Source organism: Lacerta agilis, chromosome 1 (genome assembly GCF_009819535.1).
Source record: "Lacerta agilis isolate rLacAgi1 chromosome 1, rLacAgi1.pri, whole genome shotgun sequence".
Classification (NCBI taxonomy): domain Eukaryota; kingdom Metazoa; phylum Chordata; class Lepidosauria; order Squamata; family Lacertidae; genus Lacerta; species Lacerta agilis.
The window spans coordinates 3443722-3462854 of NC_046312.1; the positions used below are offsets into that span (position 1 = coordinate 3443722).

A 19133-nucleotide genomic window follows, 5' to 3' on the forward strand; every position below is an offset into this window, starting at 1 on the left:
TATTTTTTACCAACTTTATGTGGTCTTTCTCGTGAACCACCCTGAGACCTCTGAGTATAGGGTGGTGTCAGGAAGCCCCCCCCCCACCGCAGCGGGAAGTGATCCCAGGGCGTCTGCAGTACAGGGAACCCCCATCCCCTCTGAGCAGTTTGTCGTCCTCTTCGAGTAGAGGAAGCGATCGCTCTTCCAGTGGGGAGGGGGAGATGGAGGCAGGAAGTCGGAGCAGGGGCTGTGGCAGGGATGGAGAGCCTCAGCACCAAGTGGGAAGAGGGCCAGAGGAACCCTTTCCGTCGCCCCGTTTGGTGAGAGAGGAAGGGCGTAGAAGGGGGAGGCGGGGGTTTAGGATCCCGCGCCTTTTATGCTGGACAAAGAACCGGAAACGGACATTCCCGGACTCTGCAGAGGGATGAGCTGGACGTCTTTATTTTAGCTCCACTGTAAATATCTGCACAATAGAGAACTTAGTGTTTAGAAGTTCTGAGTTTGGCTGATTTCTTATGGGCAACCACTGAAACACCTTACAGGTGGTATATAAATTCAATAAATAAATAAACTCCAACCCAGATTTATGTGAGGTTTACTCCTTAACTTTTTCAGCTCCCAAAGATGCCCCACAAGGCAGCAGAGGTTTAGGATCAGAGTTTTCCTTCTCCTAGATGGGCTCCCTTCCCAGGTGGACGAGCCCCGTCTGAGCCTAATGCTATCTTTCTATCAGTGCTGTTTTTCTAGAAAAAAAAGGGGTGCTGGAACTCACCATGAACGCCTCCCTTGTGATCCTACAATGGCAGATGCTCTACCACCCAACTACCTCCTGAACTCTCCTTTAACTCTGGTAACCTACTTTTAACTAGCGTCTTGGGAGTAGGTTTGCAGCATCTTGGTTATAAATGCAGATGCAAAAAAGCACATGAGCAGCATAGTCAGTGCTATTTTTCGAGAGAGAGAGAGAGTTTTGGCGAGTACCAGTTGAAAAAAAAAGCCCTTGGAATACAGGACCCACTGGCTTTATGGAGAGTGAGGAATGTGGGTTCGCCAGGCACTGTGGCTCCTGCGAAGCCTCTCCTCTGATGCCCTCCCCGCTCACACTGGCGGAGGAAGAGGGGGCTGGGGGAGCGCACCGCCCCTGGCACCACGATCCTGGTGGGGTGCCATTGTGGCTGCCCCCCCCCCTTGGGAGATTCATTCCTCGTGTGCAGTCATGGGTTTATTATCTACCACATGACTGGGTATGTGTTTTCATTCCACAGAGTGGGAAGTGGGAAGTGATGGAAGACAGGATGTTTGTCTTACTGTGTTCCCTGCAGTGGGACTTTTATCCTTTGTCCTTTCTCTTTGCTGCCTGATGCTAGAGAGAGAGAGGGAGCCATGTTGAAGTGCTCCGACTGTGTATATAGGTAATAAAGCAGGTTAGCCAACATGCTGAGTTGCTGTGGTCTGTCACACTAGCTGCGCAAACCTCTGCGGATCCAGTAAGTGTGCTGATGTCTTTCCACATCAGTCACAGTGATGTTTGGGCTGAAGAAGCTCCCGAACGATTGTCCAGGAAGGAGGGAACATGCCAGTCGGGCATGTGTCTCTGCCAGGGTCCTACTTGTGAGTAGGCTGTTTCCTGACACCCCCACCCGTGCTGGGCACCACGCCCCCAGGACGCACACGCGCCACGCCCCCGCCTGCTCTCCGCCCCCCGGTGCCGGAGCATGAAGCTCCGCCACTGCCTGCTCACCTTCAGTGTCAGAGCCAGGCAGTCCCGCAAGTCGCTCTCCTCGGTCCTCAGCTTCGCCATCTCTTGCTCCAGGTCGGCCTGCTGCTTGCTGGCCTGCTGCTGGATCTGCTCCCGCTCCCTCTGCAGCTCGCTCTTGAGCGCTGCCACCCTCTCCTTGTACTCCTCTTCCAGCTTGCTGCACACACAGATCAAGAGAGGTTGCTCAGGATCAAGTCCTCAGCTCACCAGGGACGGACCAGCAGCCTGGTTCCTGAAATTTAGCTGGAATCTCCTTCCTTGTCATTCGACTCCATTGGTTTGGTTCCTGCCCTCGGGAGCAGCGGGAATCAAGATTGCTCCACACCTCCCATGTGACAGCGCTTTAGGTATTTGAAGATGGCTCTCGTGTCACATCTTGGTCTCCTCTTCTTCAGGCTAAACACACCGAGTTCCCACCCTCTCCCACAGATATTCTGAGCATGTGCAAAAAGCAGATCAGGAATGGGACCAGCTCAATGAAGCTGCCCATCATCTATGGCAGGGGTCAGAAAACCTTTTCAGCAGGGGGAGGGGCGGTCCACTGTCCCTCAGACCTTGTGGGGGGCCAGACTATATTTTGAAAAAAAAAATATGAACAAATTCCTATGCCCCACAAAGAACCCAGAGATGCATTTTAAATAAAAGGACACATTCTACTCATGTAAAAACACGCTGATTCCCGGACTGTCCGGGGGCCGCATTTAGAAGGCGATTGGGCACCAGCCAGCCCCCGGGCCTTAGTTTGGGGACCCCTGATCTATAGCCCTCCAGCTGGCCATTTTCTGCTTCTATGTTCCCAGTAGGTCTTAGGGACCCTTAAGTGACTGAGATGTTGTGAATGGAGAAGGGAAATCCCGTGAAAGTGGCACGCTACCTCAGGTTGTATTCATTTTGGCGCTCGATGGCAGAGTGCCGCTCATCCACCTCGGAGGTCATGAACAGTTTCCATTTCTCCGCCTTCTCCATGTCCAAACGGAGCTTCTCCTTCTCTCGGGCTTCTTGGTCCGCTTGCTCCCTAGCAAAGGGAAAGAAGTTCTGCATTATCAGACTGGGATCCTTGCCTGCCTGACACCAGCCAGGCCTGTGTTAGTGGCAAAGACTGTGTCTCAAGACAAGTCTAAAAACAATGTAGTATAAACACCAACAAGTGGGAAACACTGGCCTGCGAGCGCTCCAGTTGGAGAACAGCCTTGACCAAAGAAGAAGAAGAAGAGTTTGGATTTGATATCCCGCTTTATCACTACCCGAAGGAGTCTCAAAGCGGCTCACATTCTCCTTTCCCTTCCTCCCCCACAACAAACACTCTGTGGGGTGAGTGGGGCTGAGAAACTTCAGAGAAGTGTGACTAGCCCAAGGTCACCCAGCAGCTGCATGTGGAGGAGCGGAGACGCGAACCCGGTTCCCCAGATTACGAGTCTACCGCTCTTAACCACTACACCACACTGGCTCTCATAGATAGATAGATAGATAAATAGATAGATAGATAGATAGATGATAGATAGATGAAGAGTTTGGATTTGATATCCCGCTTTATCACTACCCGAAGGAGTCTCAAAGCGGCTAACATTCTCCTTTTCCTTCCTCCCCCACAACAAACACTCTGTTAGGTGAGTGGGGCTGAGAGAAGTGTGACTAGCCCAAGGTCACCCAGCAGCTGCATGTGGAGGAGCAGGGAAGCGAACCTGGTTCCCCAGATAACGAGTCCACCGCTCTTAACCACTACACCACACTGGCTTTGAAGTGTCATGGGCTTTGAAGAGACTTGAACTCAGGATGCAAGGGAGAAACGTGCTAAGAGGAAGGCATGCTTGGCAGACCCTCACCGTGATCAATGTCCCCACTGTGGAAGGAGACGTGGCTCCAGAATTGGCCTCCACAGTCACTTACAGACTCCTTGTTAAAACTGTGTTTACGGAAGACAATCTTACTCGGCTACAAGGGATCGCCAAAGAAGAAGAAGAAGAAGAAGAGACTGAGCTGTGGATCAGGAAACTCCGGGTTCAAGCCTCGCCTCTTTCACAATCTCACAAGGGTCACAGACGTATAACAACAACAACAACAACTTTATTATTTGTGCCCCAGCCACAATACAATGAGAACACCTGGCTTCCCCCAAGGGAACCTGGGGAATGTAGTTTGCCAAGGCTTCTGGGAACTGCAGCTTCTGCAAACTTTTAAAGACCTTTGCGCAGGCAGTCTAGAGCAAAGGCGCTTGCTTTTTAAGAGTTTCCCTCTGGTCACTTACGCACTGGGCTGTGAAATTCTTGGAATAAGCAGAGATGGCAAAACTGACGGCACTGATAAGAGATACAAATTTGGAATCTTTTAAAGTAGAGTGGAAGCCCTTTCTAGTCTACACAAAAAGTTATTTCCCATCTGCAAAGACCACAGTGGGGTTGGAAGTGTAAGAAAATTGCAGAATATATTAAGAAACATGTTAGAGAGGATGAAATTAGAAAAGGCGGGACCGAATTTGTATGTAATTTGAGTTATAAATTTTGACGTTGGGCGACTTGAGAAGTCATTAGTTTTGTTGAATTGGAATACGGTTGTTGAGTAACAAATGTAACTTTCTATATGGAAAAAGAATAACATTATTATTATTATCATCATCATCATCATCATCATCATCATTATTATTAATAAATAAGTCGTGCCATTTGCATATGGGATCTGACTTCTGCAGCAGACATTCCCCTGCTTGTCCTCTCCCCATATGCCCCCACCCCAATTCTGCTCTGGAGACTTGGGGGAACCCCCAGACAGATTTGGGAGACACAGACAGGAAGAGAGGAAGGATAGGTTCCATTGCACAAGGGGGAAAGCCTTGAATGAACAGGACAACTTTGCTGGGTAGCTTGGTTGGTAGAGCGTGAGACTCTTAATCGCAGGGTTGTGGGTTTGAGCCCCACATTGGGCAAAAATATTCTTGCATTGACCAGAAGGTCCCTTCCAACTCTACAATTCTTTGATTCTATGATTCTATCTGAAAATTTGGGTGAGTAACAGTCCAGAAACATTAAAAAAAAACATATTTCTTATTCAAAAATTACAAACTTACATTAAATGTCGGATCTCTGTTTTGAAGCTGGCCAGCACAGCCTGGTATATCCCGTTCTTTGTTATGAGAAGCTCATTTTCCAGGGCGAGAGTCAACTCCGTCAGGTTAATTCTTCCATCCAGGTTGAAGTCCAAGGCCTGCCAGACAGCAAGAGGAAAGAATTCCCCATCAATTAAAAAGCTGCGTCTTCTTTTTGGCTAATTAGTTTTCAGGTTTCCACCCAGTTAGCTTTGGTGTCATATAGTGGTCTAAAATAAAATGCGGAAACACCAAACCAGCCGTTGCCGCACTGAATTTACCATTTTGGACGTGCCGCGGTGGCCGATTGGCAGTAGTAGGGCTTACCTTCAGGATCTCATGGCTGTTCTCGATTCCTTCTTCGTGCCAGGCATCAAGGATCTGCTCTACCTCAGCATAGCCCATTCCGTCATCCAGGCTGGAGAAAACACGGAACCCGATGGTGCTTGTCATTGCCGAAGGCGTGGTGGTCCGCCTCCCGCATTCATCAAAGGACTGAGAATGGGAGAGGAACAAAGAGAACCATAGGAATGTAGAGCTGGAAGGGATCTCAAGAGTCATCTAGTCCACCCACCTGCAATAATTGCTTCTGCTGAAATTCCACCCCCCCCCCAATTCCACTCCACATAGAAAACTAGCATGTCAGGCAGAAGACTGGTCTGGAATCCTGCTTCCTAACATGCTAGATTTCTCAATGAAAGGAATTCATAGAATCATAGTTGGAAGAGACCACAAGGGCCATCCAGTCCAACCCCCTGCCAAGCAGGAAACACCATCAAAGCATTCCTGACAGATGGCTGTCAAGCCTTTGCTAAAAGACCTCCAAAGAAGGAGACTCCACCACACTCCTTGGCAGCAAATTCCACTGTCCAACAGCTCTTACTGTCAGGAAGTTCTTCCTAATGTTTAGGTGGAATCTTCTTTCTTGTAGTTTGAATCCATTGCCCCGTGTCCGCTTCTCTGGAGCAGCAGAAAACAACCTTTCTTCCTCCTCTAGATGACATCCTTTTCTATATTTGAACATGGCTATTATATCACCCCTTAACCTTCTCTTCTCCAGGCTACGTCCAGGAGACGTAGCAGAGGTGTAACTTTAATATTTCCTGAAAATCACTTGGATGTTTTGTTTTTGTTTTTAAAAACCCAAACAATTATGCTCAGTGTGGTAGTTTTCCTGCCTCTCTCATGACACTAGAACTCAGCGACACCAAATGAATGTTGGGAGATTCAGGAGAGAAGAAGAAGAAGAGTTTGGATTGATATCCCACTTTTCACTACCCGAAGGAGTCTCAAAGCGGCTCACATTCTCCTTTCCCTTCCTCCTGCACAACAAACACTCTGTGAGGTGAGTGGGGCTGAGAGACTTCAGAGAAGTGTGACTAGCCCAAGGTCACCCAGCAGCTGCATGCGGAGGAGCGGAGACGCGAACCCGGTTCACCAGATTACAAGTCTACTGCTCTTAACCACTACACCAGACAAAAGCAAGAGACAAAAGCAAGTACAGTATTTCTTTACCCAGCTCACTATTAAACAACACCAACAACAGCAACTTGTTATTTATATGCTGCCCAGCGGACTTTGGTTGCCCCAGCCATTCTGGGCAACTTCCAACACATTAAAATGATATTCGCTTCTACAACAGGAAGTGACGGCCGCTAGCCTAGATGGCTTTAAAAGATTAGAGAATGTCACAGAGATTATGGATGGTGACTAGCCCTGGTGGAGACTGTTAATTATTTTATATGGTTTGTGCTGCACTTGTAATGTTATGTTAGGTAAAGGTAAAGGGACCCCTGACCATTAGGTCCAGTCGTGGACAACTCTGGGGTTGCAGCGCTCATCTCGCGTTACTGGCCAAGGGAGCCGGCGTTTGGCCACAGACAGCTTCCATGTCATGTGGCCAGCATGACTAAGTCGCTTCTGGCGAACCAGAGCAGCGCATGGAAACGCCGTTTACCTTCCTGCTGGAGCGGTACCTATTTATCTACTTGCACTTTGACATGCTTTCGAACTGCTAAGTGGGCAGGAGCAGGGACCAAGCAACGAACCGCCAATCTTCTGATCAGCAAGCCCTAGGCTCTGTGGTTTAACCCAAAGCGCCACCCACGTCCCATAATGTTCTGTTATGTTATTGCTAACTAGTACATTAACCCCGTTAAATTAACGGGCGCTAGAACATATGTGGTCAAGCTGTTGCCCTAGCAACATCGGGAACACGCGCAGAGCGTCTCTGCGCTCCAAGTCCCAACAGCTGTCCGTGGGGCACATGCGCAGTAGCGCAATCCCACGGACACAGGGACTGGACGCAGAGACACTTGCACTTTATTATAGGTGATTACTGTTAGTATGGTGCTTTGGGATTCATTTGAATGAAAGCAGCATAGAAACACAATCAATTCCAGCTGATTTTAGACAACTGAGATGGGGTGCGGGTGGGGAGCGCATTTGGGGTGTCTCACCTGCATGGAGAGATGGCGCTTCAGTTGCCTGTAGGGGGTCGAAGCCGAAGGTGGGGGAGGCTTCCCGATTTTGAAGAAGCCGTAGAAAAAGTCCTCGATGCTCATTGTGCCGTCGTGCTCGAGGTTGCGGAAGACGTCCTCTACCACCTAGGAAGGATCAAAATACACCTTTGGATAGAGCAAAATAAAGTGGGGTGGGGGGGGGGTGGGAGAACCACTAGATCTGCAGCCATGGCAGCTAGCATGAATGGAGAAGCACTGGCGGAGGAAGAGGAGTGTGCGGGGGGGGGAGCCAGCTCTGCCCCCGCCTGCTCTCTGCCCCCTCCGGTGACGGAGCATGAAGCCCCCCCACTGTCGAGAAGAAGGGGAAAGTGCTCAGAACGGGTACCTGCATGTCAACGTTCTGCAAGCCGTACTGCTTGCAAATGGAGACCAGCTTCTTCCTGCTAAGATGCCCGTCTCTGGAGATGCCTAGGCTCACGCAGGCCTCGTGAAGCTTCTCCTCTATCCAGTCTTGAGTGGGGGAGATGTTTGAGGAGGCATTCAGGTCGTCGGGATTCCAGAATCTCAACTGACCTTAAAGTGGGGGGGGGGGTAAAGAAGAATATCCTGCTTATTTAACTTATATGCAGAATTCATCATGCGAAAGGCTGGTCTGGATGAATCCCAAACCGGAATTAAGATTGCCGGAAAAAATATCAACAACCTCAGATATGCTGATGATACTACCTTGATGGCAGAAAGTGAGGAGGAATTAAATAACCTTTTAATGAAGGTGAAAGAGGAGAGTGCAAAATATGGTCTGAAGCTCAACATCAAAAAAACTAAGATCATGGCCACTGGTCCCATCACCTCCTGGCAAATAGAAGGGGAAGAAATGGAGGCAGTGAGAGAGATTTCACTTTCTTGGGCTCCATGATCACTGCAGATGGTGACAGCAGTCATGAAATTAGAAGACGCCTGCTTCTTAGGAGAAAAGCAATGACAAACCTAGACAGCATCTTAAAAAGCAGAGACATCACCTTGCCGACAAAGGTCCGTATAGTTAAAGCTATGGTTTCCCCATGTATGGAAGTGAGAGCTGGACCATAAAGAAGACTGATTGCCAGAGAATTGATGCTTTTGAATTCTGGTGCTGGAGGAGACTCTTAAGAGTCCCATGGACTGCAAAAAGATCAAACTTATCCATCCTTAAAGTAATCAGCCCTGAGAGCTCACTGGAAGGACAGATCCTGAAGTTGAGGCTCCAGTACTTTGGCCACCTCATGAGAAGAGAAGACTCCCTGGAAAAGACCCTGATGTTGGGAAAGATGGAGGGCACAAGGAGAAGGGGACGACAGAGGATGAGATGGTTGGACAATGTTCTCGAAGCGACTAGCCTGAGTCTGACCAAACTGTGGGAGGCAGTGGAGGATGGGGTGCCTGGCATGCTCTGGTCCATGGGGTCATGAAGAGTCGGACCCGACTGAACGACTGAACAACAACAAAGAAGAATAAGCTTTTCTTGAAAAAGAAACCGAGAGCAGTAGTCACACAAGGCAGAAGGCAAATCCACGAGGGAGATTCATAACTGCTTGATCTACTGAAATCCATGTTGCCGCACGAAGAAAAGCATGTTTTGTCAGGACCTAAATGAAAGCATCGTTGGTACCCGTAGAACATCTTTGGGGAGGGCATCCCATGGGCAGGATGTGCATGTTCTGACTAGCATCGGAGACCAATCCAAATAAGTACTGGCTTTTATATCTTCAGAAGCGTGGCTGCTGCTTTTTTTTGCCTCAGTAGGCCTCTATGGAAATGGAGGTCATTTTCTCCAGGTCTGCTCTAACTCAGTTTTGCAAATCTGCTGCTCTCCAGATGTTCTAGACTACAATTCCTATCAGCCGCAGTCAGCAGGGATTTGTAGCCCAAAACATCTGGACCAGGTTGGAGAAGGTCGCACTGATTTAATTAGTTTGCAAAGTACTTCTGCCATCAACCTGAGACTATAATGAAGTGCAGACTGAAGCTCTGTCGTGTCCTCTCCCAAAAACATGCATTATTTTTCTTCTCTCTTTTCGGAGAGTTATGGAGAACGTGAAAGCTCACTCGCAGCCTGCACAGTTTTATAGTTCTAGTGTGGATTCCACCCCTCCCCAAAGAGATTAACATCACTACCTTGATATGAAAGGAAGGAAGAAAAGAAAATATCTGTTTGTCTAGTAACAACTGAATTGATTCTAATATATTTCTCTCCACCCTCCCTTGTTCAGAGAGAGGAACCTGGGGCTGAACTGTGCACTGGAGCATGATTCTGAGCTATGCACTCCAGCATCCCTTGCGAGTTTGCAAAATAAATTCTGGAGACCACGTGGTGAAGCCGCTCAAGGCCGCTAATGTCTTGGGACAGATCGGACCTCTCCATAATAATTTATATAGCAAGCGTTATATAAGAGCATGTTGGGAAATAAAACATGATGCAGTGTGTGTGTGTGTGATTTTTTTGGGGGGGGCAGAAACAAGGTGGAGGAGAAAGTAAAAGCATATGAATGAATAAATACAATTTGAAGGCAAGGCAACTTCTGGGTTGGCAAGAGGTTCCTATCCCTGTGGGAATGCTGGAACTAAATTTAAATGGCAAGCCCAGCAGAAACAATGGCATTCTGATCCGAAATCCCACATTTGCAAACGGCCAGTTTTCAAGGCAGAGTGTGCTAGCTGCCCGTTTTGCAGCTCTGATTTGAAAACGCAAGAACACTAGAAAAAAAAGCATTCATTTCTCACTCTATAGCTGCCCTCCCTAGAGTCCATTATACTTAAAACATTTATTTGTATCTATCAACTTAGGAGGAGGGAAACACCTTCTCCCTAACTCCACGAATTAGGACAGGATCCGCAGAGGGGCTGCCACCCTCCTCTCTTACCTTCGGCCTCATACTCCTCGCTGTCTTGAGATCTCCAGTGCTAAGAGGGAGAGAGAGAGAGAGAGAGAGAGAGAGAGAGAGAGAGAGAGAAACAAACAGAAATCAGTTTCCTCCTCCAAATGCAGGTGTGGACAGTCTGAAGGACGGGGAAACGCCATTGTTAGCCCGGAGCAGCAAAACCAACCAAGAATCTGATTTTGGCACCATAGGGACTAGCAGATTTATTGCAGAAGATGTTTTACAAATATCACTGGTTTGCTCATTCCCTCAAATATCACTGGTTTGCTCATTTCTATCTACAGTGGTACCTTGGTTCTCAAACTTAATCCGTACCGGAAGTCCGTTCCAAAACCAAAGCGTTCCAAAACCAAGGTGCGTTTTCCCATAGAAAGTAATACAAATACATTACCATATAGCATATATTCAACACACAAAAAGCAGCCACAATTTGTTGTTGACAAAGGACAGCTGGACATATAAAGGGCCCCATTAACTTCAGTAGCTTAAAGGTAAAGGTACCCCTGACCATTAGGTCCAGTCGCAGACGACTCTGGGGTTGCGCGCTCATCTCGCTTTACTGGCCGAGGGAGCCGGCATTTTTCCACAGACAGCTTCCGGGTCATGTGGCCAGCATGACTAAGCCGCTTCTGGCGAACCAGAGCAGCGCACGGAAACGCTGTTTACCTTCCCGCCAGAGCGGTACCTATTTATCTACTTGCACTTTGACGTGCTTTCAAACTGCTAGGTGGGCAGGATCAGGGACCGAACAACGGGAGCTCATCCTGTCGCAGGGATTCGAACCGCCGACCTTCTGATCGGCAAGCCCTAGGCTCTGTGGCCTCATCAAACCTAAATCCGGCCCTGCAGACAGGTATTATGTGCTTAGGTGACTGCCTCCAAGTATTTGACGGCTCCAGACCACAAAAAAATTCTACCCCAACGCTGGGAGCGACTACCCTTTTTTGTGGTCCTGGCAGGGGAAGGATTATGCCTAACCACCCCGAACACCCATTCTCCAGTGTCAGTTGCCCCCCCTGCTCTTGAGGCCATTTATAGCAATGAATAAGGGGTCCCCCATTTCTTGTTACACTAATGCAGCAGGACGACCAGCTTCCCATCTCTGCCATCCCGTACGACTGACAGGGACAAAAGAAGTGGTCTACCTTGCAGGGGGAGTTGAAACAATGACTGAAATCACAGAACTAGTTACAGGTAGGTAGCCGTGTTGGTCTGCCGTAGTCAAAACAAAATAAAAAAATATTCCTTCCAGTAGCACCTTAGAGACCAACTAAGTTTGTTCTTGGGATGAGCTTTTGTGTGCATGCACACTTCTTCAGATACACTGAAACAGAAGTCACCAGACCCTTATATATAGTTTGAGGGTGGGGAGGGGTATTACTCAGAAGGGTGGTGGGAATGGGGGATTGGCTGATAGGTGTGGAAAACCTGTTGACGACTGTTAATGACTGCAATTGGTCTTACAGGAAAAAGCAAGGGGCGAGATGGCTAAAGATAGCTTTAGTTACAGGTGGGTAGCCGTGCTGGTCTGCCATAGTCGAAACAAAATAGAAAATTCTTTCCAGTAGCACCTTAGAGACCAACTGAGTTTGTTCTTGGTATGAGCTTTCGTGTGCATGTGTATCTGAAGAAGTGTGCATGCACACGAAAGCTCATACCAAGAACAAACTCAGTTGGTCTCTAAGGTGCTACTGGAAAGAATTTTCTATTTTGTTTAAAGATAGCTTTGTCATGTATAATGAGATAAGAATCCAATGTCTCTATTCACCTGGTCGGAAGAGAGACATTGGATTCTTACCTCATTATACTGGAAGGAATTATTTTTATTTTGAAATCACAGAGTTCAAAGTGTTTGAAACATGCCCCGCTCCCCGCAGGATCACACGCTGTTTGCAGCAACTTGGAGCCTCTTCTCAGCTGCGGAGGCAGGGGGTTGGACTAGATGACCCTTGGGATCCCTTTCCAGCTCTACGATTCTGTGATTCGTCTAGAAAATGGGCAGAGGGAGAGGCCTCCAAACCTCCCTGCACAGTCACATGGATTTACCCAGGGATGAGCAGCTCCCAGGGCAGGGGGATGATGATGAGGAGAAACCCCTTGCCTATATCTAGGAAGCCAGAATAGGTGTCATTCCAAGGACACACCAGCTTGCTTCTCTCTCCTCCGGCTAAACATCTGTCTTTCCACGCAGAACACTTTTAGCTACTGTAGGAATCGGGCAGCGGCGGCCCCTCCCATCTCTCCAAGCGCCAGGCGATGATAATGGCCGGTTTATTTTTAAAACATGCATCAAAGCAGTTCATGCGCGTTTTTGAAATGATACCACATCCCCTTTCCTCCACTGGGAGATCCACCCCCTCAGCTGCTCATGAAACAATTCACTCCAAAAAACAACAACAACCAACCAAGGTTCAAACTTCCAGAAGGGCGGAATTGGCCGTCAACGTTCCACCGTTTAAAAGATACTCATTTTAAAAATAAAAATTGCATTCATGTGACTGGTGCGTTTGAAAGCAGAGCCGCCGAGCGTTCGGCAAAAGCTCTGGCGTCACGGAAATATAATGCTGCTCCTTCAGATTACGGCTAAAAATGCCATTAATCTACTGGAGTAGCCATGGAAACTGGATTAGGTCACTCTACTTTTCAGAACTCCTTCTGCATGATCCTGCTCCATAATCTGAAAGATTGGGAAGTGGGGTGTGTGTGTGTGTGAGAGAGAGAGAGACCCCAAGTCGGAAAGTAGAAAGGCATTGGGCTGAGATCACTGCAGGTAAAGGATTCGGAACAGCAAACAAAGGAGAACCGGAAGTTGCTTAATTTTATTCATTCATTCATTCATTCATTCAACTTATTAACCACCCTATATCCGGAGGTTTCAGGGCAGTTCACAAAAAGACCACAACATATAAAATCAAAACAAAAGCAATAACCCAATAAACCCCCCCCCCCCCCCCCACCAAGCCACATTCTAAAAGGGTTTAGGATGTAAATCAGATCAACCAAAGGCCTGGTTAAAAAGGAACGTTTTTGCTTGGCGCCTGAAGGTGTATAATGAAGGCGCCAGGCGAACTTCCCTGGGGAGAGCATTCCACAGACGGGGGGCCACTGCAGAGAAGGCCCCGTTCTTGTGTTGCCACCCTCCGGGCGTCTCGAGGAGGAGGGACACAAAGCAGAAGGGCCTCAACAGATTGTCTCAGGGACTGGGTAGGTTTGAATTGGGCCCGGAAACTCATTGGTAGCCAGTGCAGTCGGATCATGATCGGTGTAATATGCTCAAACCATCTTGCTCCAGTGAGCTGAATTCTGCACCAGCTGAAGTTTCCGAATCGTATGTAGGCAGCCCTACATAGAACGCAACCTCATGAGAAGAGAAGACTCCCTGGAAAAGACCCTGATTTTGGGGAAGATGGAGGGCACAAGGAGAAGGGGACGACAGAGGATGAGATGGTTGGACAGTGTTCTCGAAGCGACTGGCATGAGTTTGGCCAAACTGCGAGAGGCAGTGCAGGATAGGGGTGCCTGGCGTGCTCTGGTCCATGGGGTCACGAAGAGTTGGACACGACTGAACAACTAAACAACAACAACAACAACAACAACAACAACAACAACCTTGAGGTTACCAGACCATAAAAGCTAAAGGTAAAGGGACCCCTGACCGTTAGGTCCAGTCGTGTCCGACTCTGGGGTTGCGGAGCTCATCTCGCGTTACTGGCCGAGGGAGCCGGCGTACAGCTTTTCCAGGGAGAAAAATGTATCTATGTTGACTCAAGGATGCTATGGGGCCCCAGATACCACCCTGGGCAACCCCATATTAAAGGGTTTGTTTGCTTTGAACCACAATGGACAATGCCATATGCAAGCTTCTCTCTCAGTGTGTGATGATGGGGTTGTGCTCATTTTTACTCCCAGTTTCACCTTGTTCACGAAACGCAAAGCAAACGTCCCTCTTTCCTTTTTGTCTGGTGCCAGAGAGGGTTGGCCGCACCCTTCCTTTCTGCATTTCCAGCCTTTTTTTTTCATCACAGGTTATTTGAGGGAAACGAGAAACCAGTTCTCCCTAATTCCTTAATTCCGCTGCCTCTAAAGTAGAGCAGGCTGATCGACACAACGTTTAGCAAATCTTTAGGCTGCTTTAGAACAATTATTACTAGGATTCTTTGTGAACTGAGTTGGCCAAATCATCCCCCAGTTTCTGCGCTCAAAGCTGTGACCTTGGAGAGTCACAAAACCCTCTGTGCATTCAGTGTGTCGGGCGTCAGATGTCGTTTTTTACATTTTACTTCCTGGCCAGATGAGGGGAGGCTGAGCTTCCTCCTGGCAATGCCCTCCTGATTTAATAGCAATGGAACTTGGTAGGTTTGCTCTGTGTCAGGGCCCAGGTTCCATGCCAGGAATAAATAGATTAAAAAGTTCTGGAAGAACACTGTTGAAACACTGTCCCTTTACCCTTTACCTTTAGAAGTTAAAAGAGCAGATGATCCAGCTGGTTTTCTCCTACAGCCAGGGGCATAACAAGGGGCGCGCCCCGTGTTCCATAATGGAGGGGGTGAAAAATTATCAAGGAACAATTTTTTTTGAATTTTTTTTTTATTTTTTTTTAATTGAAATTTTTTTTTGGGGGGGATGCCTGCTCCGAAGGTCTGATCTTACTATACTAGGGATTATATAGCTATATATGAAATTTCATGCATATCAGTTAATATCTTAACCCTCCTCCACCAAAATAGCTGTTTACTTGGCTGTTTTCCTATGTCGCGAAGGCTGAAATTTCAGTTCAGTGGAGCACTTACTGTTCCCAACCCTAACCCTGTGGAAAGCCATCTAATTAGACTTTAATTTGATTCTTAGATGTTTTTAGGAGGTAATTTAATTATTGTTTGATTTTATACCAATGTTATGTATCTGATGTTAGCCACCCTGAGCCCGACTTCGGCCGGGGAGGGCAGGATATAAATAAAAGTTTTTTTAAAAAATTATTACTTGTTATTATTCCTTTGTAAGAAAATATGACAAAAAATTTTTTTGCCCCGGGTACCAATTTACCTTGCTACGCCCCTGCCTACAGCAGTTGCTTCTAAGGCGCTGCTCTGAAATATATGTGTGTATGGTTTATATGGATTTGCAATAGTAGCAATGCACAACAAGGAACTTAGGAAGCTGCCATACACAGAGCCAGACCACTGAGTCTGCCTGGCTCAGTGTTGCCTACACTGACTGGCAGCAGCTCAGGGGCTTCAGACAAGGAATCTCTCCTGGTCCTTCTTGGAGGTGATGGGGATTGAGGCAGGGACGTTTTGCATGGAAAATAGTTGCTCTCAGGGCTGTCTTTAGCATATGTGCCACCGGGGTGCAAAGATCCACCCAGTGCTGCCAAATTTAGTTTGGCCACCCCCAAATTAACTTTTATTGAGCTTTTTTTTGGGGGGGGGGAAATTGCTCACCTGTAACAACAAAAAACCGCTTTTGTTTCCAGACTTGTCAGGGATATTTGACACTACGGAGAAACAAATAGCGACCGGGGGTGTGTGTGTGTGCCTTTTGCTCCATTGCTTTTCACTGCCGCTAATCGAGAGGGACCGGTATGGAGTAGGTATACATTTGGCGCCCCCCAGAATTCGGCGCCTGGGTGCCTCGCACCCATTGCACCCCCAGGTAAAAACGGCCTTGGATGCTCTGCCACTCAGCAAACCATTAAAAATGGTTTGGCAAGCAACAATTTCTGAATATTCAATTCAATTATTCAATTTCGGAATAATTAGAGTTACAGGTGGGTAGCCGTGTTGGTCTGCCATAGTCAAAACAAAATAAAATAAAAAATTATTTCCAGTAGCACCTTAGAGACCAACTAAGTTTGTTCTTGGTATGAGCTTTTGTGTATCTGAAGAAGTGTGCATGCACACGAAAGCTCATACCAAGAACAAACTTAGTTGGTCTCTAAGGTGCTACTGGAAAGAATTTTTTTATTTTTTATTTTGTTTTGAATAATTAGAGTGTGCATATAAATGTATGAAACAGAATAAAAAAAATCCTTCCAGTAGCACCTTAGAGACCAGCTAAGTTTGTTATTGCTATAAGTTTTCGTGTGCATGCACACGAAAGCTCATACCAATAACAAACTTAGCTGGTCTTTAAGGTGCTACTGGAAGGAATTTTTTAATTTTGTTCTGACTACGGCAAACCAACACGGCTACCTACCTGTAACCTATAAATGTATGATCACAGTGTGTGTGAGTGTGTGTGTATCACTTTTATTACAAATGCTATAGTATATTTCCAAATAAACCCTGTGGGGTGTAGCCCAGTTTCTTAGAATTCCCTCCCCAGATCAGATTCTTTGTCCTCTAACCTTAGGAGGATGCAACTGTTGAAGGTTTAGGGAAAGGGAGCACAACGGAGACTAATAATATTAATATTAATAATAATAATAAACACTTTACAAACAGCCACAAAAGTTTTAAGGAGAATTGGAGGGGGGGGACCTGGGGGAGAGCAGGGGAGAAATACAAAAAACAACAACAAAAACCTGTGAGGCCTTTTTGCACAACGTTTCTCCGCCACAAAAAGGGCATTCTCAAAGAAAGCCGCAAAACCACCCCCAAAATCCGTGCCAACTTGCAGGAAGATCCTGTGAGCACCTGCCAACTTTGGTTTAATTCTGACGGCCAATTGTCAGGAACAGAGCTGGCCATCAAAGCTCTTCCAATGGCGATCCCAGTTGCTTCACCTCTAAGCCTGCTCAGATTCAGGGCCCCCCATTGTATCCAGACACCAACCTCCTCTACACACACACACACGCTTCCTCATTACCATAGCCCAAGCTCAAGACAAGAGCCCATTGTGAAGAGGAGGCAAATGAGGTGAGGGGTCAAGCCACCCCCCAAAATGGTGCCCCAGAAGGCAAGCCGGCGGCCGGGAGACAAAAGGGGGTACTTCCAGGGGCTCTGTTGTCACTCCAGGTATCCTGGCCCAGATGGCCGTTGTTCTGCAGCTGGATGAGGGTCACGTGCATTACAAGCTCAGCCGCCCGGGATTCCAGGAGTGCATTTTTTTCGATAGACGTCCAGCCCATCCCTCGCTGCCTTGAAGAACAGATGGCCCCCAAGTTGCACAATGACCAGACTCAAGACCCGTGGAAGCATCTGCAGCTCGGCATTCTCGCCCAGAGAAATCTCCTCGCCCTCCCAGCTCCCACCCGGCCATCTGCTGCCATAAGACGGACCTTTCCCTCTCTCCAGGAATATATATTGTCAATTAAACGCAGCCGGGGTGGAGCTGGGAAGCTCACCCCCAACTGGCTTTGTCTTGCAGCACAAACACACACGGTTTTTTGGGGGGGGGCACCCTCCCGGGATAAATCAAGAGCCCGGTTATCAGTTCGAGTTGCAGGCCTGGAGGCACGTGCGCTCGGCTGTTCCCCTTTACTCTTGCTGGATGGTGCAAATTGGCTTTTGTTTCCTTCTTTTCCCATCGCAACGCTTATATGCTGCTTGCTTGCAATAAAACCTCTAAGTGGATTGCAAAGAAACCTGCCGACGTTAAAATGATCAGCGAGAGAGAGCTGAGAGCAAGTATTTAAAAATATTCCAAAAAGCTGAAATCAGTAGTGAGCAAAAGGGATTGAAAGAGATGCCAGAATTCTATAGGTGTGGAATGCTTGCAACAACAACAATCAGTTTCAATCAGGCAGCAAAAAGAGTATCGTTAAGTCATTAGGTAAAGGGACCCCTGACCACTAGGTCCAGTCGTGTCCGACTCTGGGGTTGTGGCACTCATCTCGCGTTACTGGCCGAGGGAGCTGGTGTACAGCTTCTGGGTCATGTGGCCAGCATGCCAAAGCCGCTTCTGGCGAGCCAGAGCAGCGCACGGAAACGCCATTTATCTTCCCGCTGGAGCGGTACCTATTTATCTACTTGCACTTTTGATGTGCTTTCAAACTGCTAGGTGGGCAGGAGCTGGGACCGAGCAACGGGAGCTCACCCCGTCGCGGGGATTCGAACCGCCGACCTTCTGATCAGCAAGCCCTAGGCTCTGTGGCTTAACCCACAGCACCACCCACGTCCCCCAAGTCAGTAGGTAAGGAGCTCCAAAATGTGGGTGTTGCCACACTAAAATATTGTTTTCTTACGTGTGCAAAATTATATTGATTTATTGTCTTCATTAGGTTTCATATATTCTACGTTGCACACCACTTTAGCTATAAAAAATATATATGAATAAGTTTATAAACAGTATTTAACATTAAATAATAACAAAAATAATAACCCACAGCGGGTGGCGCTGTGGGTTAAACCACAGAGCCTAGGGCTTGCTGATCAAAAGGTCGGTGGTTCGAATCCCTGTGACAGGGTGAGCTCCCGTTGCTCAGTCCCTGCTCCTGCCCACCTAGCAGTTCGAAAGCACATCAAAGTGCAAGTAGATAAATAGGTACTGCTCCGGCGGGAAGGTAAACGGCGTTTCCGTGCGCTGCTCTGGCTCACCAGAAGCGGCTTTGTCATGCTGGCCACATGACCCGGAAGCTGTACGCCGGCTTCCTTGGCCAGTAACGCGAGATGAGCGCCACAACCCCAGAGTCGGACACGACTGGACCTAGTGGTCAGGGGTCCCTTTTTAATAAAAACAATACTCAGTGAATCTTCACTGATGCACATTGGCCTTTTTGGATCACAGTGTCCTACTTTTGTGGGGGGAAGAGGACTTTATTTGGCTAAACTGGATCAACATTCAAGGCTCCGCATTTTGCAACCCCCAGAAAAAACCAGGAGCTTGGCAGGCTGGAGTTGCAAAATGTTCATGGCTTGCTTTCAAGTTCTCAGCCTGGTTCCACCTCCCTCTCCCTGACTGCTGAAGCCTATCTCTGGAACTGCATGCTGGTTGGTTTTCAGGCAGTATAAGAATATGTACAGAATTCATTACCTCCACGTTTAGCCAGGCCC

General features: G+C 47.7%; 1 protein-coding gene across 5 annotated transcripts in view; it reads right to left on the reverse strand.

Annotated features, from left to right (window-relative positions):
• NIN (ninein) overlaps window positions 1-19133 on the reverse strand; it is a 115275-nt gene that overhangs the window by 40303 nt on the left and 55839 nt on the right. For all 5 annotated transcript variants that reach the window (XM_033161352.1, XM_033161506.1, XM_033161413.1 and 2 more), the window contains 7 exons: window positions 10183-10222; window positions 7668-7855; window positions 7280-7426; window positions 5148-5315; window positions 4803-4939; window positions 2616-2756; window positions 1724-1898 (listed from right to left, as the gene is read on the reverse strand). In XM_033161352.1, coding sequence (XP_033017243.1) covers window positions 1724-1898; window positions 2616-2756; window positions 4803-4939; window positions 5148-5315; window positions 7280-7426; window positions 7668-7855; window positions 10183-10222 — 996 coding nt within the window. The remainder of the gene's footprint in view (window positions 1-1723; window positions 1899-2615; window positions 2757-4802; window positions 4940-5147; window positions 5316-7279; window positions 7427-7667; window positions 7856-10182; window positions 10223-19133) is intronic.